Here is a 26,386-nt window from a genome sequence, read left to right as displayed (position 1 = left end):
GAGACATACAGTTATAGATATGATGAAAACAAAAAGAAATGTGTGACAGACTGAAGCTAGTCTCTACTGCTGTAAAGATACAAAGCATAAGGCAGCCTGAGAGCAAAGGTAAGAGCCATCCATGTTAAGGGCACAAACAGGATGCAGCAAGGGTCCTCATATCTATACAGCTCATCACGGTAGTGCAAATCCATCTGCACAGACTGCTACACCAGATAGTGTAATCACAGAACGTTATGTTTAAAATCACAAAAGAGGCTCAACACATATCACCGGACAGCAAGCTGAATACTAACAGGTGCTTAGCAGAGATAACAACAAGGTTAGTTTGCTACTAGAAAGCATTGCATTAATTCTCCCAGTGCAAGGACTTGATAGATAAACAACAAAGAGCCTACACAAAGCTCTCCTGTAGAGATAAATTACGCTCTATTTTAGCGAGGGGTTTTTTAGTTTAGTGATGACGTTGTTCTGACCCACATGTGAGGATGTAAAGCATGCGTGTTGGTTTGGCTTTGCAGATCTGTGCTGTGATAAATGGGCCTGTAAGAAGCCTGCAGACTACCTGGATGAGTCAGCACAGTTCCAGGACCTGAGAGAGGATGATAACTCTGCCAGTGAGATCACGTATGGAGAAGTGGAACAGCGCTTAGGTCAGCTTCAGGAGCACTTAAACAGGTACATATTTTCAGAGTCAGCATACACATGGTAGATCCTCATTTAATTGCCATAAACTTTACCTGCTTATAAACCAGTGTATGATAAAAGTGTTTTGGGTTTTTTTTGTCTTCTTTAAAGGTCCCATAAGATACGCATTTTCAAATTGATAATTGTATTTTGGGTTTCTATTAGAACATGTTTACATGCTTTAATGTTAAAAAAAACAGATCATTTTTTCTCATGCTGTCTGCCTGAATACACCTGTATTTACCCTCTGAAACACTCCATTTTACAGCCTGTCTCTTCAAGACCCCTCCCCAAAAAAGCCCAGTTTGCACTGATTGGTCAGTGTTTCTGGGTCTTCATCATCTGTGCTTTTGGTGTCAGTCATTGTATCTACACAATGACTGTACCAGCACTGTAGCAGCACGTTTATTTTTATATAGTGTACTTGTGACATCTCAAATTCACAGAAGTCCTGATGGCTCATTTAAAGGTACAGTATCTGAATACGGGCTTTGTGCATTTCTCTGTGGATTGAGCATTTTGATACTTCCACAGTAGCAGTAACAAAAAAAGACAGCAATCGGACTGACCTTTAAAATACTGTTCTAAGTCTCAATAGTTTCTTTGTGTCACCAGTGCAAACGCTGTTACTGAGTAATAAGTCTGATAACTCATGTCACACAGTGGTATTGGTTGAAATTGGATGCCCACTCGCTACACTTGCTGTTAGGACAAAGTGCAACTGTTTACCAGATGTACCTTGAGGCTGTATCAAATAATGGTAAATATCATCTTGCCTCATGTCAAGCCACATGCAGGATAACTGTAACCGCGACAGATGAAGAAAGAGCACACTGCGTACAAAGAAACACATCAGTAATGATGATATAATAATGTAATTCAACACAGGGGCCTTTTTTCTGCAACTTTGGACACTAACAAAATTTTGCTAATAAAACTTAATAAATTAGATTTTAAGTCTAGCAATTAGATTTTCTTACTTCATTGTTTTTCTAATTTTATTTAAATAAATGCTTCTTGCTCCACTGTTAGTCTGAAACGGTAGCTTTACTGGTTGGAAATGTGGTGAAACAACTCATTTATTACAAAACATTGGCGCTGTCTCAATAACTGAAATTTAATCTTCAAATCATTCTGTTACTGAAGTGCATGGTGCATTTGTTTCTTTACCTATTACCTCTTTACCTACCTAGGCAAGAAGTTGTAGAAGATATGCACAACTGTTGTTTGGTTTTCCAAGCCTTCAGATGTTTTTTTCAAATTCATATATATATATATATATATATATCTAAAACATATATATATATGTTATATATAGTTAGATATGGATTGAAAAACTCTGAAGAAATTTATTAAAGCACATTTTAAGGCACAAGGGCAGCATTTTTTTATGGGGTTTGGACGTATTCAGAAGAAATACAATTACATTTATAAATTTTTCCGATTAATTATCCCACCACTACATTTTCAGTTTGTGACTTAATGATTATGAAGTGCTTTATTTTTTAAAGTTGTCACCTCCCACACTCCTAAAAGTAAGCCACACTTCCTCTGCAATCACTGGCAACGTGTAGTTCAATTGCCAATGTACATGAGTAGGTGGAGGAAGGCAACTCGCCGACAGAAGCTGTTGTCGGACTCAGAGTGGGCGGCTGGATCTACTGGAAGCGGGATGTACCGCAGCAGAACCGGAACATATTAAACGTGAGAATGGATTGGTGCAACATTTTGCAGAGTAGTAATGAGAATCTAAAACTGATGACTGAGAACAAAGTGTTCCTGAATCATCATGGAATAAAAGCCACTCTCTGGCTAAACTCACTGTAATTTAAACAATAGATATGCAAATAAGCTACCTTTCTAGAGTCAATACAGTCTCATTATTTTCTGCAGCGGAGAAGCACATTGGCCATAGTTTTAACAACACACCTGCAGCCAGCAGGCCACCTGAAATAGACACAAATGAACAGCAGGTGGTATTTTTAGCTGGAATTATTACAGAGAACGAGGGACAGCATCAGGGTCCTGGAAATACCGGGTTGGCTTATTTTATTTAGCACAAATAAGACATTTTATCCACTGCACTCTACCTGACCTTGTTTTTCCCCTAATGCTAGCTGGCTGCAGGATGAGCAGCACTTCTCTGTCATTTTGTTTTTTGTGGCTTCGACTCGTCTGAGAGGACATGACAGAGAAAAAAAAATGTTGATGTAGCATTCTCTTCAGCAAACACATATAAATAGCCTAGAAAAATTCATTTTGTTGCACCTGTAAAAAATGTCTACTGTGTGGCTGCTTTTACTTTATCCCTCATTGGTCATTACCTGGTAAACCAATGCTGCCTCTTCACAATAGAGCAGCAAACAAGGGGCATAACATTTGACAATATTTGTGGATATTAGAAGAAATACAGGTAATTAAAAGGTTATTCAGCATTACCCAAAATTGCCTGACAGCCTAAATATAGATCTTGGATGATATCTACTCATAATTAGATTGCCCAAATGAGTGTGATGCAGTCATTTCCACAGTAAACGCTGGATTCACACCTCCCACAGAAAGCTCATTATCACTCCAAGCATGAGCAGTGTCTTTCGTCTACTACTCTGGCAGAATGTGTTTCCATGCCTTTACCATTGCTTTTTTTATCCACTGAGGAGCACAAGCTCCATCTAGTGCTAAAAGAGATACTACTGGGTGTGTTTTCAGCCAGTACATTATCAAGACTTCTCAGAGGTGTGTATTAATCTCCTTTTGTCTGTCTTTGTTAGGCTGGAGACGCAGCTTATGACAGATATTCAGACCATCCTACAGCTGCTACAGAGACAACCAACACTGGGACCTCCAGCCTACAGCACTGTGACTGCCAGCCCAGACTATCACAGACCTGCTGTGAAGGTTCAGCCAGTTGCTCTGACTGCAAGCCATTTTTTCAGCCATACAGGAACTCAAGTAAGAAAGTTTTAGGAGGTAGAGACTGTTTTTTCCCTACACAATAAGTTATTTCTCTACTTATGTTCATGAAGTATCACATTTTCTTTTCTGGCAGAGCACTGACATGGTGCATCAGCTGGCTTTTACAATCACAAATCACACTCTCATCAAGTTGTAAGTGCCATTCAAGCAGACAATGAGGCAGATAATCTGAAAAGCTCCTACTGTTTCATATTGCTTTGCTGAAACCTGTTTTGATTGATTGGTTCATCTGCCACAGTGTTTGCTGAACATTCACAGGAAAGAATTCAGAGCCACAGTCTGACACCATGAAAAAGCCTCCCCAATATGGGAGTCAATACAAGCTAAACAAGTAGTAAGGTTTTATGTATTTTGTCTTCAATACTACTGGACTTAATTGTATAAACACAAGTTTGTACTCAGTTTTTTTAATATGACTAATCACTTTGTTTTGTATTCGATATCCTCATATTCGACAACTATCATCCAATTCATTTTTAGAACTTTAACTTTTTTAACAAAATGTTGCATGAATAGACCTTTGATTTTAGAGTAAATATAGGTTTTTTGTTTTTGTGTCCAAGTGACTAATAGGATCAATAATCTTTTAAATTGCTCTGCTATTAAGCAAGACAGCTGCAGCCAGCAGCTTTTACCAGGCTGCAATGAACCCACTCAGGGCATGTGCACAACATCAATTTATGACCACCAGTAGTGTTTGTTGTTGCCACTGACAGATCAAGAATGTTATTATGATGTCTGACAACAATATGGAAAGGATCCCAACATTTTTGTTTAAAGAGTAAGATCAATTTCATTCCTCCATTCCTCTGGCCAGAGGCATTATTTTGGGGTTGTCCGGCCGTCAGTATGTATGTACGGCCCATTCTTGTTAATGTTATATCTCAAGAAGGCTTTGAGGGACTTTCTTGAAATTTAGCACAAACATTCACTTGGACTCAACGATGAGCTGATTAGACTTTTATGTTCACTGGGACCTTGCATCCGTCTAATTTTTGCGAACACAATATCTGAAGATGGTCTTGAAGGTTCCTCAAATTTGGCACAAACATCTGCTTGGACTCAAGAATGAACTGATTAGAATCTGGTGGTTGAAGGTCAAAGGTCAACATCAGAGTGACCTCATTGGTTATCTCTTTACTGTTCCAACAACATTCAACTCTGATTTGGTTTAAATAAGCTCTTAATTTACACAATTAAATGTGAAAGTATGTTCACACTAAACACTAAAATTATTTTTTATTTAAACATTGATCAGTATTTTGGGCAATACCAACTCCAAGGCTGTTTCTGGTTATACAAAAAGTGTCTTACTCTTTAACAAAAAGGTTGTCCTCTTTAAGGATTGTTTCCATAATGTTGTCAGACATTATGATAACATTCTGAGCCTGTCAGATGCAAAAACAAGCACTTCAAGTGGCTGCAAAATGATGGTACACAATAGCCCAAAGTGACAACATTGCAGCCTTCTCCACTGCTGCTGGCTACAGCATTCTCACTCAATACTAAGCCAATTTCAAAAATTGTTGTCTCCATTAGTCACTTTAAGACACAAAAACATGAGAAAATAGGGCCCAGGGTGAAAAATACAGAGGCTTTATTTTAACTTCAGTGAGGGCATCCAAGTTTTATATTCTGCCACTCTTCCTCTTAGGGCCCCAACCACAAACGGGAGAGGGCCATTCAGGAATCCAAAGACTCTCTGTCGAGCTTGGCCAACGTGAATGCGCCTCTCGAGGGCAGCCTTACAGCATTGCTTGTACAAAGACATACAGAGCCACAACAGCAGCAACAACAGATCACAGGGCATCAACAGTCTTCACTGATTCTTCTTCCAACTGAGACCTCTTCCGCCACCTCCTCCTCTTCCTCCCCAGCCCCTTCTGACTCCAACCTCAATACCACTGGACTCCACAGACCTGTCTCAGACCAAGAGTTTCCAGGGCCATAAACTTTTTAGCAGCACGGTGTTCTAATATCTGGGTTGTAATGCTGTAATTACTTTTTAAGTAGCGGGTTTTTATTAGCATGCTGACACAGAGATCTGTATAGTTCATTTGCAATGGCTTGGCAATAGTAGTAAGTTGGTTTAATTTTATTATGCATGTGGATAAAATACTGTTTGCTGCAGTTAACAGTGTGTTTATCAGTTTTCTGCAGTTATCAGTGTAATAATAATGGTTACATATTGTAACAGTAGTTCTATAACACAGAAGCCCTCTGATGGACACTTTAAAGGTATAGTTCAGATTTTTTTGAAGTGAGGTTGTACGGGGGTAGTTATCCATAGAAAGTATAGTACAAACAGTAGTGGTCAGTCAGCATGTTCCCAGTTTTGAGAAGCAGGCTGGAGTCCAACATGGAAGCTAAACAATGTACGGCTGTGGAGGAGTCAGCAACAAAATGTATTATAGGCACCTAAAAAATGTCACACCAAAAAAATCAGTTTAAGTGCATGCTATATTAAGAATGTTTGCACTGCTTTGTCTTACCATCAGAAAGTGATTTCCAATCCAAGGCTCTCTTCAGAGTCAGACTTTATCGCGAAAAACTGATTTAACATTGCTGCACACAGGAGGTGTCTGCTTCTGCCTCGATCAGTCAGGTTTTTTTTTTGTTATTTTGTGATTTGGCTTTGTGGCATTTAAAAAGGGTTTGTTGGTATTCACTTAAGTCACACAATAACATAATTTAACTAATTGGTCAAGGCAGCGGTAGACCAGCAGCTGCTGTGTTCAGCAAGCTAAAATCACTGTTTTTGTCAGTGGAGTCTGGTGGCTTTAATTAGAGCATAGATGGAGAACTGAGGCTGTTAATAGTTTGTTAGTTAGTTAGTTAGTTTTTATTTCTGTGTGATGCCTGTCCCATTCCACATGGGATTACAAGACACCATCACAATACAATAGTTAATATCTTCCAAACTGTAACGGGCTGTCTGACGGAAAGGTAAAGCAGTGAAAATACTCTCAATGTAGCAAACTAATAATGAATTTTTGGATCTGACTTTTTTTGCTTAGCTTCCATGTTGGACTCCAGCCTGCTTCTCCAAACGGGGGGTGTGCCGACTGACATCTACTATATATAATACACTTCAAAAAATCTAAACTTTCTTGTTAAGCATCATCGCACCTACTCTAAATGTGCATGTAGAGGCTAACCAATCAGGATGAAACCTTTCAACCACACAGAGTGTCCCTGTAGGAGGACAGCACTTCCCCATTTACTAAGTCTACAGCTTCCTAACAAAGGTCAACTTGATCAGCAGAGATGCTGCTTGAAGAGCTCCACCTGATTGTGATCAAACTGTTGCTACAATACCTATCTGCTCTCTGCTTCACCCAGGTTTTGTACTCTAATGGGCTCTAATGGACTCTGTACCACTCATCGTTCCCAACACACAACTGGTCACTCTGGGCTGGGCTGTGTGAACTCATCAGGTTTCATGAGCTCTGTTCATGGACACTGTGACAACCTTGATCATCAGAGAGATGTATCCCTGCCTCCGTCATTTTTTTGCAAAGCAAGAGGAGCTGTCTCCTACGTATTTAACACTAAGTGGTTAACAGTGCCCAGCACTCCAGGCATCAGTGCATTGTATCCAGGTTTCACTTCCATTACCAGGAAACAAGGAAGCATGCACTGTATGACTCAAGCCAACTGCTCCTCGACATCTCTGTAGGTGCTGAACGTGTCAAGATCCAAAGATAGACATTCAAAGTCCTTTCCGGTCCTGCAGAAGGTTAGGGTTACAGCAGCTGCACACAGAAAGTCTCAACTTCTTCTGCCTTTTCAGTCCTCAATAACTTCATTACTTCTGTGCAGAAAGCAACAGAGAGCGGCAGTAAAGGACCACACAAAGATCCCTCCACTGTACATTACAGAGATTTGGGGCTCCAGAACAAACACTTCCTGGAGAGTTCCTGTCCATCGATTGCCCTCCCCATAGTTCACAGTGATCTTTTCTTTGGACAGAAATTTTACTCAACAGCTGTTGACCTCATGGCTGCAATGAGAAGAAGAAGCTGAGTGTCATCAGAGAGCAGCTACTGTACCACTCACTGCCAAAGTGCCCCAAAAGAGGCAGGGCATTGCAATTGATGACTCAGCTTCCTGTAATCCAGTCAGTAAAGGGGTCATACCATATTATCACCATACTTTTGTTACTATACATTTTATTGTGATCTTGAACATTTTGTGATAGTCTGAGTATTGCGATAACATATAGTCCGATATGTTGTGCTTTATTACCTTTTTCAACTAAATTATGTCCCCAAAGGTAAAAAAAAATACCAACATCTCTATTAAGATAGCATTTAAAAGATTAAGTTTCTCACTTGAATCATTTTAGTGCAGCAAAATTATATTGTAGACTGACAAAAGCAGTTGATTTTATTATTCTAGTTGGCTATCAAATGTATAAACTGTATTTTCAATATTAGTCATTTATATATTTTAAAAAAATCAATTCTTGTAGTCTGTGTATCAACACAATATTGTATTCGGTGTAAAAAGGTAAGTAAAGATGGAGACCATGACTCAAGATTGCAAATGCCAGTTGGAGGCGTCCCACCTCTGTCACCAGGGAGTCTGGGCAGTTTGCAAGTGCAACCTCAGACTTGAAAGCAATAATGTGAGCCAAAGCTAGGGCCCTGCACTATTATTTCCTCATTGCCATCATACATGTACTACAGCTAAAGCGGGAGGAGAGGACTTCGTCAGGACAAGAAAATTATGCCATTTTTTCCTCCGGTTGCTGAAATCCTAACATGGCATCTGATTCTGAGGCACTGACAGTGAATTTCCTCCATGGGAATACTGGCCACATGAACACCCTCAGTGGTCTCTGATGAACTTGGTGAGTCCTGTTAGAGCCCATTAGACTCTAAAGCTTGTGTGCATACACATACAGACTCTACCACTCAGAAGGCCTGCATAGGAACAGACTATACAAACTTTTTTCTGCAGCTGTTCGTGTAATTCAGCATTATCACAAAGGTGTGAGAACAGTTTTTGTTATCCTTAGTTGTATGCCTGTCTTCTCTGATGTGTGACTCAGGGGTTATGGAAAATTGCACTGCAAAATACATTACAGTATCATGTATACTGTAGTTTTCTTCTTTAAACAATGTGCATTATTACTGCGGTCACTGATGTGCACCTACTGTACAACGTTAAGCCAACAGAACACATCATACATGCTTGTCTGGGCAGATATCCTAACATGCAGATTTAAGAGTTTTCTGTTGTTTTCTTAGAGCTAGGCCTCTGACAAACAAGTATGATGTAGGTATTTCTACATGGCAGTGCATGTGTTTTCTATTTATATATTTACTGTTTTGCACTGCTTATGAGCCCAAAGTAGCACATGACAATATAAAATGATGTCAGCATATTTGTCTTTTTTTAGGATGCACTCTGTTGGGCAAGAACGGGAGGGAGGGGGACACATGGAAAGTTAGTACTTGCGCATAAACAGGCCTCAGAGAGGGTCTTGTGCCTATACAACCAATCCAAATGCTAAGTCAGCATCTTTATGTAGGACTAACCATAACATCGACGAAGCATATCGTTTACCTGTACTGTTTTTGTTGGCAATGTACATTAAAGTTAAAATGTTGTTAGACAATTGTTAGAAGACAAAAACATCACATTGTAAGATGTAAAAAAAAAAAAAAAAAAAAAGTATTTTTTTTAACCGAGTAAATTATATTGGAAACTCTTTAGCAAAACAGTAGTACATATATTTGTTTTGAAGCTGTGGGAGCAATAAATGAAAACACACTTATACTAGCGTCACTGGATTTCTCATACACACACACACACACACACACATATATATATACAGACACACCAACTGCTGGTTGACAGAGCAGTCAGTCAGTCACCTGGATTGACTATAGGAAGCCTTTGACTCAACGCCACATACATGGATCCTGGGATCCTGGAATGTTTGGAACTGTACGACATTAACAAGACACCGAGAGCCCTCAGCAAGAACTCAGTGGGATTGTGGAGGACAACCCTAGAGGCCAATTCAAAGCCAATTGCACAAGTTACTATCAAGTGCAGGATATACCAAGGAGATGCTCTGTCCCTGCCGTTGTTCTGCACAAGTCTTGACCCCCTCAGCCAGATCATCAATAAGAGTGGCTATGGATACTGGTTCCCAAGTGGAGCAACCATCAGCCACCTCCTCTACATGGATGACATCAAGCTGTACGCTAAGATTGAGCATGACATTGACTCACTCTTCCACATCATCAGGATCTACAACAAAGACATCAGGATGTCATTCGGGCTAGATAAGTGCGGATGCATGATATCTAAGAAGAAAGATGGTTACAACTGAAGGGTTGAACTACCAGAAGTTAACAGGGGGTGTACGGGACAGTTACAGATACCTTGGAATCCTGCAGGTAAATGGGAACCATGGGAACCATGGGAACCAACTCAAGGAAGTCAGCCACAACCAAATATCTACACAGAGTGAGGCAAGTCCATCAACACAAACGCACTGTCAGCCATCAGATACCCCACTGGCATAATAACCTGGCCAAAGGAAGAGATTGGGGTTCCTGTTATCAAGACAGCTCCTCACAAGGCATGGTGTGTTTCACTCCAAGTCCAGCACTCTGAGACTATACACTCAGTGGAAGGAGGGGGGCCGAGGACTAGTGAGCGTCAGAGCCACTGTCCAGAATGACAGCTAAAATCCAGGAGTACATCAGAAAGATGGCCCAAAGAGAAGACTTGCTAAGTGAGTGTCTCAGGCAGCAGAAGCCCCAATGATGATGATGATGATGGTGGTGGTGATGATGATGAGGAGGAGGAGGAGGAGGAGCAGGAACTGTCATGAAAGGAAAAGCCCCTGCATGGCTTGTACCGCTGACATGGACAAATCCTGCCAATGGCATTGTAAAAAGGCTGGTCTGAAGGACAGCAGCACAAGAACAGGCATTCAGCACAAGAGCCAAACAGGCCGGGTCTACCACACCAGGCAGGACCCTAGGTGCAGGCTGTGCAAAGATGCTCCTGAGACAGTCCAGTACATAAAAACAGGGTGTAAGATGCAGGCAGGCACAGCATACATGGAGCGCCAAAACCAAGTGGCTGGCATTGTTTACATGAACATCTGTGCGGAGTAAGGGCTAGAAGTCCAAGCTCCAAACGTAAGACACCTCCAAAGGTCGTGGTGAATAACATCGCTAAGATTCTGTGGGACTTCCATATCCAGACTGACTGACTGGTGATGGCTAACCAACCAGACATCATTGTGGTCGATAAACAACAGAAGAAGGCAGTAGTGATAGATGTAGCAGTCCCGAGCAATAGCAGCATCAGTAAGAAGGAAGCTTGAGAAATACCAAGGGCTGAAAGAGGAGGTGTAGAAGGTGAAGGCAGCAGTGTTGCTAGTGGTGATCGGAGCATAAACCCCTGTCGTTGTTTCTTAAGTAGTAATGATGTGTAGTTGATGAAGGAACCGCCGCTGACACCGACTTGGTTGCATAAGAATTAATTTATTACAACAAAGTTCAGCATCCACCAGGCACCATGGTCTACCTGGGAGAAGATTCGGGACCAATGTGAATCTCTCTCTTACAACTCATGCATATCTCTTATATAGGTACAAGCATCTATACATTCATCAGTAAACATTCCTCACCTATTGTATTTTAATCACAAAAATGACTCCCAAGGGCCACAGTCCATGTCATGTAAGCCTAGTATCAATATTTTACTCATCTGACTCCGAGACGTAATCATTCCTAGACCTCTGACCTCAAGATAAGCAAACAGAGCATAATACACCTCACCCCCAAACTGGGACAGTGGCTTCAGCAGATTCCAGGAACGACATCTGAAATCTCAGTCCAGAAGAGTGCAGTCCAAGGAACAGCTAAGATACTGCACAGGACCCATTTTTATTATCAAAAAGTGGCCTTTAATGGGTGGTTTTTGCTACATTTCCTTTGTCCTTGAGACAGATTTTGGATCTTAAACCCTGCTCAGTTTTGAATTTAATACTGATCTAATAATAACTTAAAATACAAATAACACGGAAATAGTTTGTTTTGTTAATATATACTTTACTTTTAGATTAACATTACTGCTGCATTATTGTGTATGCTGCATTTTACTGTTGTAGATGTGTAAGGTTGCGCTAATTCCAACACTTTTAAAAAATGTTGGGCAGTTTACAGTCTTCACCAATGCGTCATTCTGTAAGATTATCATATGTTTGAAGCATCGCTGTCCTATGAGAACCACGTATCCCTAAAAAAAATAATCTAATCTTAATGGTTAAGTAGTCCTGTTTGCAGTTTTGTGACAATGCATGTTGGGGACTAAAGGGGTTACAATCCAAATTTTTCAGCAGGCTAAAAGTTTTATATGCAGAATGAAACAGTCATTCTGTTGCATTGCTTTTTTTTTTTTTTTTTTTTTTTGCTGTGCAGAAATGCCTTTTCCCTTTCTTTGGCAAAGGCTATTTGTACATTTTTCAACGTAATTTTGAAAGTTTTTGAAATGCATGTTAGAAAAGTAATCAAATGTAAAAAAATACATCACTTTAGTGATGTAATTAAAATAGTTACATTACATGTTCCACTTTTAACAGGGTAACTAGTATATTTAAAAAGTAACCTCAACACTATGCATTTTCCAACATATCCAACGTGGGTTTTAAATACTGTATTCAGATAAAGGGGTTGTGCTTCAACAATAGGATTCTCAGTGGAGTCCTATAGCCTACCAAAAATCCAGTAAGCTTATTACAAAAAAAAGAAAAGATAGCACATCTCAAGTCTTGGAATAAGCTTATGGTTTTTAATAGTTAATCAACTTAAGAAGAGTCCATAAGAAAAATACAATAATTTAAAAAATGTTTTCACTAGATAGAAGGGGTTTTAAAAAAAAACTATTAAAAACTAAAAAAATTATTTAAAAAAAAATCATGTGAAAACATTTTAAGCTATCAGACAAATGTAGTGCAGTAAAACTTACATTTTTTTACCTCTGAGATGTAGTAGAGTAGAAGTATGAAGTTACATATAAGGGAAATGCCCAAGTGCAGTACAAGTACCTCGAATTTGTACTAATGTAGGCTATAGTAATTGCGTCAATGTACAGCTGTATATGTTATAGTCAGTTGTAAAGACCTGCATATCATGTCCAAATACTGACATCTAGCGACCAGACAAATTCATTCATTCAGTTTGGAAGAAATGAAAGTGAAACAGTTTCGGTTTCCTTGCTACAGTGAATCATCATTTTTTGTTTTGCCAGTTGTTTTTATCTGCGCTGGAGCCAGACTACACGGTATACTGTGATCAGCGTTCAGTGAGTCGCGATGGCTTCAGAGGACGATGAAGTGAATGTGCGTCTGATTGAATGCTACAGACCGAGGCTGCGACAGTATATTGTTGTGGAGCGGGTTCTGGATTATGTGCATTTTATCGAAAAAGATCAAAAGGAGCAGATCAGACAAAAGGCGAGGACTCTAGGTAATTCATTGGCCACAGAGCATCTTATTTCCGCCGTCATTAAAAAGCCACACCAGCCTGGCTGGTTCAGGGCATTTGTTGACGCGTTGATACAGTCAGGATGTGCAGCTGCTGCGGAATACATGGAGGTCAATCCCCCCAGACCTGAAGAGGAGGCAGAGAATGATTACAATGTTAGACTTGTTCAGTTACTTTCCCCGAGTCTTCTGGGTATGAATACTGAGGAAGTGCGCCTCGACTGTTTCTCTAAAGGCCTGCTCACCGAGGATGACTCTGAGATTGTGAGTACACTGTTGCAAAAGTGAGCTGTCACATCTACTGATTATGTTTTCATTATTTGGAATTGACCAGCTATGATCCAAGAGAGCAATGAATGTCTGAAACAATGCATCCACCGTAAATGTATAGTACAAATGGTCAACACGTATGAAAACAGCTTCAATGTGTGTATTTTTTAAGTTCTTGAAATCCTTAGTTCTAGTAGATGTGTTTGCAGCCATTGACCGCTAGATGGCAGACAAATGCACTTTTTGTAGAGCACTGTACTTTACTCTGATTGCATATTCCACATATTTTTACTACGCCCATGCTGTAGGTTAAAACTGAAACAGCAAACAACGGAAACAGGAATGGAGCCCGTGAACTTCTGCGATGTATCGTGAGAGGTCAAGCTGGATGGTTTTCAACATTTCTTGATGTTCTGCGCAAGACTGAACACAAGGACCTGTTGAACGAGCTGACTGGAGGATGCACTGACTGTGAGATGAAAGGTGACTAGACACACCTATTACAGGAAATGTCATTAATCAGTCTTGTGGCATAGAAAAAAAAGTTGGTTATCAACCATAAATACTGCTAAAGTGTGATTTATTTATTTATTTCTCTTTTTTTGACTCAGATGACAGTCTTCCTTCCCTAAAAGATGAACTTGCAGGAAGTGATGCTCCAGCAGCAGCTGAAAGCCCTGATAGCCCAATGGAGATCAGCATAACTGAGGGACCTCAGGATGGAGCAGGTCTTACAGAACATCTCTGCTCGACAATCAGTGAAAAAAATAAATATATGTGTGTGTGTGTGTGTGTACATTATATATATATATATATATATATATATATATATATATATATATATATACAGTCAGAATTTGGAGAATTATGAAGTTTATTTCCTCCTAACATACCCGCACCTTAAAAATGGAGCATACATCATACTTGAATAAAAACAAAGGCTATAAATGGAGTGAGGGAAAAGTGAAAGTTGACAAATTTTCAAAAAAAAACCAAAAAAAAACCTCAAGTTAGTGCAGATACTCCTGAAAAAACTATAGTTTTTTTTTTATACCACTGATGCATAACAATAACAATAGAGGATAACTGATAAACTAATTTAAACTAATCGTGGGCACAATGGCTGCAGTGTAAACAAGCAATTTCAAGAGCAAATTAGTTAGATTATCAACGGAGATGAAATTTACAAAACTTTTAGGAACTTTTCATATGATTCTTTGTACTTTTTTTACCAGTCATACATTTTTAATAGGCTTCTTTTTGACAAATTCAGTGTTTTCCTCTCCTTTAAATGTATCTGTTGTTCTGTCAGTTCTTCGGTTGTTTAACTGTATAGTTGTACTCTAAAGCAGAACGAGGCCGTTTATCAGAGTGACGGCTTTGTAAATATAGCCTGTGTTCAGGTCCTAACCATGAGCTTATCCTGCCAGAGCAGTTTCTGTCTTAAAAGATAAGCTATAATTTAAAAATAACAATTTGATCTACTATACTGCACAGAAAGAAACCCCTTCTTAAACCCCTTAAAGTCAAGAAGGCCTGAGGTGCCCAGTACAGCAGCTCATCTGGTAGAGCGGGCACCCCATGTACAAGGCAGCCCCTGTGAGTCTGACCTCAGCCCGTTGCTGCATGTCTTTCAATAAAGCTAAAAAAGCTGAAAAAAATCTAAATTTAAAATAAAATTTAAAAAATCAAGAAGGTCTTGCGACACCATGTGAAGCTTTGGGGACACCTAGTCGGGCCTGCTAGCCCCAGTTTGGGAACCAGTGCATGAAAACACAAGCTTATAAAGTATGCATGGCTGTTTAAAAACATAATACAAAGAGCTGTATAAAAAGCTAAAAATTAATCCAGTCGTTTATTAATTGTTCTGTCCTGTCATTGTTCTGCATTGAATATAATATGAAATATCCATATAGTATGCCTCTTAGTCAGTGGTCGTCAGTTTACTAAATGATAGAAAAGGGGTCCCATAAAGCAAAGGGTTGGTGTACCTTCTCACTTATCCTGAGTAGTGTCTGTCCATGTAGATCACTTTCAATTTTATGTGCAAAAGTTGCTGGTTGCTGGTACTCCCAGCACAGTGAACACAATTTGTAGCCTTTCTCGACTGTGATTTTTATATATTGCTCCTTTATGTCTTTTTGCTTTCTTTTTAGACCTGTACGAAGGAGCGAGCCCTAAACCCAGACAACGGGCAAACAGCTTGGAGCCCACACGCCCAGGTAGGACTGATTCACCTTCACTCACCCTTGATACTGTCAGTGTTCACATATTCAAAGTAATCTAAGAAACTCGTTCTGGTTCTGGTCCCAGTAGACCACACATGAAAACCAAACTCAAGTCATAGTGAAGGAATGTCCGCTGGATGTGCAGATATACGCCCTATAGTAACATAAAGACAGAGTGCGTTTGGAACGTGTTGCAAGTGGAACATTTCTTCCTGCTCGACATCAAAGAATATGATCCATGTGTGTACCATGATGAACCACATAGAGGTCAGAGAGGACAGAGCGGAGCCAGCGCTTCAAATGAAAACCACATGCTGACTCTGTAAAGTAACGTAAAGAAAAAGTTTAATTCAAGTTGTGTAAAGTGGGGAATATATCAGCCTCATTTTGTTCGATTATTTCAAAAGCTACTGCATCATGTCTCTCTGACATTGCATTCACATAATAAACATTTGCTCTCGGGATAATCAACCCAGAGCAGAGACGTGGCACATAAGGAGAGGCACGAGGACTAATGAGACACTGGAAACAATTATATGATATGAATTAACAGAGGAAGTGTCTTTATTTTCTTAATATTAGGTTACAGTACAGTTTGGCTCACTAATGTGAATAATGCCACAAAACTGACTGGCTGGCCAGAGTGCAGTTTACATAGAAATGTTTAAACATAAAATGATTTGACCAGACTCAGAAACAAGTTGTACATGCAGAATTATTTGTGGTTCTTCAGAAATTAATTTCATGACTACACTGAATCAGACTGAAAAATAAGCCTGTGGGTCTTCTGTTCTTATTGTAACGTCATTAAACGCAGCTGTTTGTTGACTTTCCTGCTCTAATAAGTTTAGCGTGTGGGAACAGCTCGTAAAATTCAGGGGGCCAAACAGACCACTCTGTTTACTTCTTTTTGTTGTTAAAGCTCTATCTCTCCATCGGCACAGATGTGTATGTACTTCCATGTTGATGCTTGAAACAGCACCCTAACCTCTGGCATACCACGTCTGAGAGGGAAAATTAAAACTTTCAGGGGGTTTGAACTCATAAGTAGGGGAAATGTGGAACTTCGCGTTGAAGGTAGCCGGGGGGTGGGGGCACATGAATATCGTGCATGGTGTCTTACTCATGTATGTTTTATCTCCTGCCTAGACAGAACAAATGAGTCATAGCGTGCCAGAGACTTTAAGTCTGACTGAAATGGATCATAATAATTCTTCTGTCCTTGCAAACAGGAATAAAACACAATGCTGCCACAGTAGACCTTGAGAATGGGAAAATATTATTAGAATGGCATGTGATGAAATGATCCAAGCAGCGTGAGAAAATCTAAATGATTGATCAATACAAGCAGATGTAAGCATGCAGAGAAACTGCCCCAAATCATCCTTTCAATGTGACTTTGTGTTTTAATAGTTTTTGTTATGGTAACAATGACAGATCAAGCAAAAATGGTACAAAAGTGCCTCTCAATAGTCATTTCTTTGTCTTATAAGAAATAAATCATCTTCTTGTTTGAGATGACTTAATTCCTACCTGTTTCCTAACTACACCTGGGAGAAATAAGGAAAAAAGAATAAATCAGCAGGAGTTATTTTGCTGTGCTCATAGGTTTCTCGAGAGAGACAAGTTTGAGCACAGATAAAGTACTCAGTTGAGGCATTAATTTGATCACTTTGATTCATTTGAGCAGATTCTTTCAGGTAAATAAAGATCAGATCCTGAATGAGGATCAGGCTGAGACAAGAGAATGGCTGTCTCTCAAGAATTAATTTTAAGAAGAATGAAAAAATGGTCAAAATCTCATATTGATGTTAAATTGAGTTCAGTTATTGGACTAACAATGAAAGTAGGGTTAAAGTATAGTTGTAAATTATTTAGGTTCTTGTTAACAATTTTCCAAAAGGGAATGGACATAATAAAGAATACATTATGAAAAAGCATTGCATTACATTAAAAGGAAAACAAAGAATATAGACCAATAAGGTGTAGGATGAAGCTCAAGCTTATTTTACCTTCCCTTTTCACTTAACATGTTCTCATAAGTAACTCAGTCAATACTAGGTTTAGTCTGAATGCTCAGTGTAAATGTTTTAAATGTAAAACATATTCCATGAATTTAGTGCACATGCATACAGTATGTTTTGCATTTTAATGGCAGTTTTAAGAAAACTCTCTACCACAGGACCAAAACCCCAAACAATGACAAGGACAATCGTTTCCTGCTGGTCATGCCTGTAATTGTGGGTTGCTGACACCGACAGTAAGTTCTGTTTATCTGATCCTCTGCTCTGCATTACAGATCTGGTGGCAGCAGCCAGAAGCCCAGGAAAAGAAGAAATTGTTCTTCGAGATTATCAGATGGCTGTCGCTAGACCTGCCTTAGAGGGGGAAAACATCATCATATGCCTCCCGACAGGAAGTGGTAAAACCAGAGTTGCAGTTTATATTACCAAAAACCATCTGGACCACAGGAGGGCTGAGGGGCGTTCAGGGAAAGTGGTTGTCCTGGTGAATAAGGTACAAAAGCCCAAGTCTAGTATACCTGACTTACGCCTGTGCACTATTATGTTGACCTACTTTTGTCCTGCTAAAATCCGAAGAAAGCATTCTATCTTTCTGTCAATTTGCAGATGTGGGTCAGCTCACCACAAATTACATGCCATAGGTTTTAGATATTTCCCTGCACTTTGGTACTATCTGGCATGTGTGTGATTTGCCCTGCGCTGCAGAAGACCACATTTACTCCTTTTTGGATTAAAGGATTTCCAGCCCTAAACTATTCTGTTAAGTTTCAAAACTGCTTGGGAAATAGTGATTGCATGTGACTGCAACTGAATATAGTGATTATTTCAACAGAACAGAACAAAAACTTACCTAATCCTGTTTCTGAAACAAAAAGGGCGTGTCTCATCCTGATCTTTTAACAACATGTTACAAAAATCTCCTAAACCATGGCTCGACTAATGTAGTCAACAAAGTTGTAACAGCAGTAATTGTGATCATAAACAAACATACCCTCAAATCATCAACAGCTCTGTAGTAATACAAACAATGCAGGTATTTCTTCATTTTTGTTAAAACGAGGTATATTTCTGTTGAACTTCCTGACTTTGTAGCATCAACATCATAAAAGTGAATGTGCTCGGGTTTTCTGCAGGTTCCCCTCGTTGAGCAGCATTATTCCGCAGAGTTCTTGCCGTATTTGAAGCAGTCGTATAAAGTGGAGAGAGTCAGCGGAGACTGCCAGCTGAAAATCTCTTTCACAGAGATCGTGAAGAAAAATGATGTCATCATTTGCACAGCCCAGATCCTTGAGAATTACTTGGAGAGGTCTAACACAGGAGAGGATGAAGGAGTGAACTTGAGCGGTATGATTTTTACAAAAACTCATAGAATTCAACACAAGAATGTATATAACTTTTCCTTTTTAGTGAATTTGATCACCACTCAAAAGCAAATCAGCATTTAAAATAAGGTCACAACAACAACAACATAAAAAAAGGCTTCCTAAAACCTTGAGTTAAAAATCTGTCCAGGCTTAAACCACAGACACTGACAGGTTTTGGAATAGAAAGCCACCCGGAGGACTCATAACATCTCCCCTGATGATACCTGACAGGATCTTGTCAAAGTCTTCCGGCTCTGCTGTTCACTCTTGTTGGCACTCACCAGTCCAAGGTGGAATAGCCACCTCAGTGGAACATATGCTGTTTGTTGAAATGCCTGAGAGCGTGTCCTTTTTTTTCTCTTTTTTTTCCCTATCCCCTGCCTTCCAGGCCACACGTCTGTTCAAGCCATCAGTGTGTGGCTGATCAAATTCTCATGAGAGCTTCTATCACCCACAGTACATCAAGCTGCCACTCCTCCATACTCTTTTTTTTTTCCTCTCCGGGGACACATTTGTATCACTCTGGTTAAACTTGTACGTGTGAATGATTAAAATTCACCTCACTCACTCACACTTGTGTAAAATGCAAAAATAAGAAAAGCTATTTTTGAAGTTTTCCAGCATATGTTATTGTGTGGCTTAAACTGCTGCGTCAGGTTCCTAGAAAAGTGCTGGTTTGTGTGGGAGGATCTCTCATACAGAAAGATGTTATAATCTGTGCGAAAAAAGTCACCTCTATTTATTTAAGAAACACAAATAAATGACGTATAAATAGCACTGCTTGGTTGACAAAATTGTAGTCCCTCCATGATAATGTTACAGTGAGAGATGCAGAAGTGTAAATTGTTTTAACAAAGGAAGCAGTAATCTCACTAAACAATATTCTGCCAAAGAAAAACACTCAAAAATTCCCCTCTTTGTAATTCTCCTTTACTTTTCCTTTCTCCTGTTACTTTTTTACAAACTGAAGACTGCTTTGGGTCACATACTGTACAGTACATTAATTTATATGTTTGGGTGTCTTCTCTTCATGTAGATCTGACACTGATCGTAATAGATGAGTGTCACCACACTCAGAAAGGAGAAGTCTACAACCACATAATGATGCGCTACCTTAAGCAGAAGCACAAGAACAGGAGGCTGAAGAAGGAGCAGAAGGAGGCCGTGCCCCTCCCTCAGATCCTCGGCCTGACTGCTTCACCAGGGGTCGGGAAAGCCACGGTACTGGTGAAAGCTGAGGAGCACATACTGCGTGTAAGTATCATGTTCAGCTTCCAGCCCACACCTACGTAGACAAAAGCACATATTAGCTACACTTGACAATTTATTGTAATCCACTTTATAAAAGCACCAGAGACTATTAGGGTTGAGCCAGTGTAAAGAGTTTGAAACCAGTTTGATATTGAGAGCTAGATTGGACCGGTATACTGAATCTTACATACATGGCTCAGGCAGCCGCTTCAGAGTGGAACATAAAGATACCCTGTCCTAACAGCAAACAAGCGTTCAACTATTATCACATCGCATTACTTAACATCAGAGCTCTCTGTCCACACTGAATACATTAAATATGCACCTCATCACATGTAAAAAAAACACATAGCTGTCAGCTGCTGCGGATCAGACTAGAGAGGATACCCACTTAAAAGATGGGCGAGTAGCCTTAAGTTTGTGAAGTTACTTTTTTCAAACAGAAAACATATACATTTTATATTGTGATATTTACTTGAGTTTCACATAAATATAGTCAACAGCAAGTCACCTAGCTTGTTATTAGTGTTGACAATTTACCTTGAACTTTCAGCTCCCCGGTGAACTACCTCAGGACAGCTGCTAACCATGTTGTTGTTTTTTTGTAGTGATAGGCATTTTGTGGGTAATTCCTCAATTCAGCTTCAAGAATTAGCCGCTCTCTGTCCATTTTGGTGCTTTCAAAGCGTGCACCAGGCAGCTCTAAACACAGTGCTACTGCCTGCTTGCAGCCAGTTAGGACGCCTCTTCTCAAATCCAGAATGTTTCCATATTTGTGCAGTTTTAATTTTCATAAGAGAATAACTTGGCCATGTCTCCTCTCGTCACCCCAACACCTTAACGTTCAAGTGAAAAAACACTGCATGTGCAGCTCTGCCCCTCCCACTTCTACTGAAACTTGATCTGATTCATGTTGCCTCCACCTCCTGTCAGAGACTTGAGGCTCTGTTAATCTGTTTATAAACAAGTACAGAAATGAATCACATTGGTATATTGTTTATTATAATGCAATACAAGTTGGATTTAGCACCATCGGCCATCAGCACAGGTTGCTGATATAGGCTGCGTTATTTTGCCAGTCATAATGGCAAATGTCAGTTCAGCCAGTCTCCATCCAGTCAAACCAGTTTAAGCTCATACATTCGACAGGATCAGCAAAACAGGAAATCAACCTCACTAGAGATTATGGCTTTAAAAATCACGGAAGAGATGAATTACCCTCTTTTGTGGATACGCTTAACAAAAGTCAAGCTTTAAAAAAGTAATGATTAGATTAGATATATTTTAAAATGGTTGCTTCAGTTGTGTACACACCAAGAACATTCACCGCACCATAAACATAATTTTCTTTGTTTCAGTTTCACTTTTTCGTCTTTTGTTTCCATGTAAACCCTGCCCCAGTTTCTCCCTGTTCATCCAGCCAAGCTGTTTCCAATGTACCACACACACCTACACACACACACACACACACACACACACACACACACACACACACACACACACACACACACACACACACACACACATACACACACACCAGCCATAAAGTTTCCTACATCCACAAAACTCAAAATTAAAAACAGCTTTTTGGCTTTAGCTCTGTGTCTGACATGCAGACATTTAGTAGAAATAGTGTGTTTCACTGAGATGGAAATGTCTGATTTTGATAAATTCCAACCATATAAATCTGTGTGTCTCTTTCATAGATTTGTGCAAACCTGGATGCTTCCAAAATCATGACAGGGAGCCTAGGGGAATACAAAAAGGAACCAAGGAAAATCATTGAAATCGTTGAAGACAGAAAAGAGGTATTTACTCAAAAACTAGACATGGCCTCATGGTTGCTTTTTGCTACCTTCTCTCTAAGGAATGGCATTAAGCGTTTAATATGTTTGTATCTTTTTCAGGATCCCTTTGGTGATGTAATCAAGAACATCATGAATGCCATTCATGCTCATGCCGAGCTGAGCCCAACTTCTGACCTTGGCTCTCAGAATTATGAACAGTGGGTTATTCAAAAAGAGCGAATAGGTGAGAGCAATTTTTATGCTCATCTTCAGGGATAGTTTATCCCGCTTCAGCTTTGAAAGAAATTACCTGGTGTCTTGAAACTAAAAAGTTGCCTCAATCAATTTTAGCTGCAACAGAGGAGGATCAGAAAGTGCGGGTTTGCGCAGAGCACCTTCGACAGTACAGTGAGGGCCTGAATCTCTGCAACACCATTCGCATGCGTGATGCCTTCAATTTCCTGAACAAATACCATGAGGAGGAGATAAAGAAAAAGAAAACACCAGACGGGGAGCAGACCATACAAATCACAGCTACTGAGAGATTCCTCTTCAATTTGTTTAAAGGTATTGTAGTGCTGGAAAACAGCCCCATTGACCTGATATCAATACTTTAGATGTGTTGTAGCATTTTAACCCAGTAGTTTGACATTTTGACAAAAAAGCTTATTTGCTTTCTTACCAAGAGTTAGATAGAAGATCCAAACCACTCTCACATCTGTTAATATAGTTGTTGCTTAGCGAAGCATAAAGACTGGAAAAAGAGTTGTAAAACCAGTTGTGGTTTCATGGGTAACTTCCTGAATTCTTCATCGATTGCCTAATGCAACGGTAATAACTACTTAATTTCAGGAGGCCTCTGTGCAACCACACTTGTCTTTTTTTCTTTTTTTTTTGTGTGTACAGATTACAGGCAAACTTCACTGCCCAAATGATCATCTGTATATCAGTTACTCACTGAAGAAAACTTTGTTTGTCTTAAATGCCTCCACGGTGAGTGAAGAATCCGAAAAGGGCCGTAGGGGATCACAGCAAAACCAGATAAAAACATAAATTTAAAAACTCACAGAACTCATGAAATATAATAAGCCTTATTTAACCAGTTGTATGCTCAGTAATTCCTGAACATGCAAATTTGCAAAACCCTTAATATTTAAAATACTTTAACATAAACAGCTCAGGTACGCTACTCATTCGTGCCTGTTAATGTGAATGTTTTTCTAACAGTAATGTTATAGCAAAAAATGCACGTTTGAGCACTGAGCGTTGACTGGATAAATGAAGCTTGGATTATATTGCATGCATTGTGAGAGAGTTTGTCAATCAATGTTTTCATTTAGTTTTGCTGTTAAACGTGAACCCCCTCTGACTTTCATTTACCATGAATTTTCTCTGTTTTCGGATTGTTAGTTCACTGTGGAGGCATGTGAGAAGAACGGGTTACTTCAAAAATAGAAGATATAACATGTCAGTTTTAGTAAGCTTTAGATGTGATGGGAAGAAGATTTGACCAGCTTCATCCCCTTTCTTCTAGTCTTTTAAACTTACTGGCTATGAGCTGTAGTGGTATATGTACCAGACAGACATTAGAATTGTATCTATCTTCTTAACAAGAAAGTGAATTAATGCTTTGCTCAAAATGTTGAACTGTTTCTTTAACCTCTAAAATATTACAAAAAGTTGACCGCAGTTCATTGTCATCACTCTTGCAGACAACAAGAAGGAGCTGGAGAGGCTTGCAGAGCATTCAGAGTATGAAAATGACAGCCTGGCAAAACTAAGAAGCAAAATTCTTTATGAGTTCAGCAGCAGGGAGGAGGCCAGAGGGATCATTTTCACCAAAACACGTCGCAGCGCTATTGCTCTTAGTCAGTGGATTCAGGAAAACCCCAAGTTTGCTGACATTGGCGTGAAAGCCTCACATGTGATTGGAGGAGGAGACCAGAGTGTTGTTAAACCTATGACATCGGTGAGTGCTCATCCAACAAACTGCAGCACATTTGCTTCAAGCATCCTAACACCTCAAATCCAACTCATACTTAACCTTCTCGTTACAAATTTGTGTTAATCAGGCGGAGCAAAGGGACGTACTGAACAAGTTTCACAAGGGCAAAGTCAACTTGCTGATTGCTACCACAGTGGCAGAGGAAGGTTTGGATATAGCAGCGTGCAATTTCGTTATCCGATACGGCCTTGTGACCAATGAGATCGCTATGATTCAGGTCAGTGACGTCAGTCATTAAATGTGTAATGACGTGTATAAACAGTTATCACTTCTATGTCCACTAATAAATGCACCATGATACATTTGTATTAAAGTAAAATAAAAGTAGAAAGTGGTTGCTTATTGACTCTGTCTTTACCTTTTTGCAGGCTCGAGGCAGAGCGAGAGCTGAGGACAGCAGTTACTCTCTGGTCGATGTGAAGAACTCTGGTGTGGCTGAGAAGGAGTGTGTCAATGAGTACCGCATTAACATGATGAACAAAGCCATTGACAAAATCAGAGCCTTAGATCAAGCAGACTATGACAAACGGGTATGTTCACTTCAAAAAACACTTAAACTGAAACCAACATTGCCATGTAAAAAAAAATTGCTGTGATGTTTTGTTTTTTTTTTTATTTCATCAGATCTTAGAGTTTCAGATGCAGGCTATAATGGAGGAGAAGGTGAGAATAACAAAGAAGAAGCAGAAAAAAATGCAGGATGAGAAGGGTGAAGTGAAGTTTAGCTGCAGAAGCTGCAACAAACATGTCTGCACCGGCGAGGACATCCAGATCATCGAAAAAATGCACAGAGTCAACGTCACGACACAGTTCAGGTACAAATTACAGTTTATTTGATTTTTGCATTATTCTGTGATGTATAAACTGTGTGCCAGGATTTCAATTAGCAAATGTGTCCAAAAGCAACTCAAATATTGACCCTTTTCTTCACAGTAAACTTTTCATTCTGAGAGAAAACCCTTCTCTTCAAGAGCGGCTTCTGGACTATGAGACCAATTACCTCATAGCATGCAAAGAATGCGGGCAGGTAAATGTATATAATAACGTTGGCTGTTTTGAAGTTGGACATTTTGGTAAATACACTTACTTGCTTTTTCTTGCTGAAGGTTTGATAAGAGTTTTGCTACCACTTTTATATCTGTCCACTAATATAAAGCTGCATGCATCATGGCAACATTCAGAGGGACTAGTTTCTGTATTGATGTACCGCTCTCTTTTTGAAAGCACACTTCACCTGCAAAATAACCATTTGTTTGTCAGTTATTCATCACGTTACTTTAATTGTAAAGAAAACTTTATTTTTTTCTACATCTCTCCGTGGGCAATGGAGAATCAAAAAAGCCAAACAGTCTTCGTGAAGTGAAGTCATTAGGGGACCGCATTTAACAGCGACAAAACTATATCAAAGCATCCATTTATAAACTTTCACAACTCTTACTGTATAATCCAGCTCTTATTTATCAGTTATATACATTATAATTCCCAAACTCAAGCATTTTCACTAAAATGTTACAATATAAAACACTTCTGCTTAAAAGTAGCACACCCTTAACGTGCCTTAACACACGCATGCGTATGAGCTCCGCTTGAGAAGAGTTCAGCAGCCGTGCATCAGACTGTTTGTACTGGCATGTTTTAAACAGTAAGGATTTAGTGAAATGCATGTGTTCTAAAGTACTGAGCATACGAATGGACAAATGAGGCTTGGATTTTATTGCATGAATTGTGAGTTCCTAAACTCATGTTTTGATATAGTTGTGCTGTTGTTTTTGGAATCTCAGTTCATCATGGAGGCATGCAGGAAAAACAGTGTTTTCTTCACAAATTCAAGGCAACATGTTGTTAGTAATTGATATACAAATGGTCATTTTTTGGGTGAAGTACTCCTTGAAACACAATGAGAGAAAAGTGGGAAATAAGACCAGTCATCCACACTTAACTAAGTTATTTAGAAAGCGTGAGTTAATTAGATCTTTACTTCAAATATGCCAAATAAAAGAAAATAAAGGAAAATAAATAAAATTAAAAATAAGAAAAACAAAATCAGAATGCCTATTGGACATATGCAGTAAACAGCATAAGTATGAAGTGAATACTTGTTAAATCCTACCGCCTTTTTTCTCAGTTTTATAAAAAAAAAATCCCAAAGCATTGTTTTGAAATACTGAGTCATTATTTCGCAACGCAATAATGAAGTAATTTTCAAAACGTTTTTGATTACTTTGTAATACAAAGTAATCAAAAACGTTTCTCTACATAACGTTTCTCTACATA

General features: G+C 39.3%; 2 protein-coding genes and 1 pseudogene across 3 annotated transcripts in view; all 3 read left to right on the top strand.

The window, feature by feature from the left end:
* kcnh7b (potassium channel, voltage gated eag related subfamily H, member 7b) overlaps positions 1-9,448 on the top strand; it is a 71,767-nt gene extending 62,319 nt beyond the window's left edge. For both annotated transcript variants that reach the window (XM_088083218.1, XM_088083217.1), the window contains 3 exons: positions 522-678; positions 3,459-3,639; positions 5,318-9,448. In XM_088083218.1, coding sequence (XP_087939344.1) covers positions 522-678; positions 3,459-3,639; positions 5,318-5,614 — 635 coding nt within the window. In that variant the 3' untranslated portion in view covers positions 5,615-9,448. The remainder of the gene's footprint in view (positions 1-521; positions 679-3,458; positions 3,640-5,317) is intronic.
* Positions 9,449-9,589: 141 nt separating this feature from the next.
* LOC148188504 (uncharacterized) lies at positions 9,590-10,420 on the top strand (annotated as a pseudogene).
* A 2,463-nt stretch (positions 10,421-12,883) lies between these two features.
* ifih1 (interferon induced with helicase C domain 1) overlaps positions 12,884-26,386 on the top strand; it is a 15,256-nt gene continuing 1,753 nt past the window's right edge. The window contains exons 1-15 of the mRNA XM_042494536.2: positions 12,884-13,447; positions 13,762-13,936; positions 14,065-14,181; positions 15,610-15,675; positions 17,981-18,198; positions 18,839-19,049; positions 20,106-20,323; positions 22,027-22,128; positions 22,228-22,351; positions 22,459-22,674; positions 23,820-24,076; positions 24,180-24,329; positions 24,481-24,642; positions 24,737-24,927; positions 25,046-25,139. Of these exons, the coding sequence (XP_042350470.2) occupies positions 13,013-13,447; positions 13,762-13,936; positions 14,065-14,181; positions 15,610-15,675; positions 17,981-18,198; positions 18,839-19,049; positions 20,106-20,323; positions 22,027-22,128; positions 22,228-22,351; positions 22,459-22,674; positions 23,820-24,076; positions 24,180-24,329; positions 24,481-24,642; positions 24,737-24,927; positions 25,046-25,139 (2,736 nt within the window). The 5' untranslated portion in view covers positions 12,884-13,012. The remainder of the gene's footprint in view (positions 13,448-13,761; positions 13,937-14,064; positions 14,182-15,609; positions 15,676-17,980; positions 18,199-18,838; positions 19,050-20,105; positions 20,324-22,026; positions 22,129-22,227; positions 22,352-22,458; positions 22,675-23,819; positions 24,077-24,179; positions 24,330-24,480; positions 24,643-24,736; positions 24,928-25,045; positions 25,140-26,386) is intronic.

This window comes from Plectropomus leopardus, chromosome 10 (assembly GCF_026936395.1).
Source record: "Plectropomus leopardus strain MGB_pleo_1.0 chromosome 10, ASM2693639v1, whole genome shotgun sequence".
Classification (NCBI taxonomy): Eukaryota; Metazoa; Chordata; class Actinopteri; order Perciformes; family Serranidae; genus Plectropomus; species Plectropomus leopardus.
Note: the sequence above shows the minus strand (reverse complement) of the source record. Positions and strands in the feature narration are given on the sequence as shown.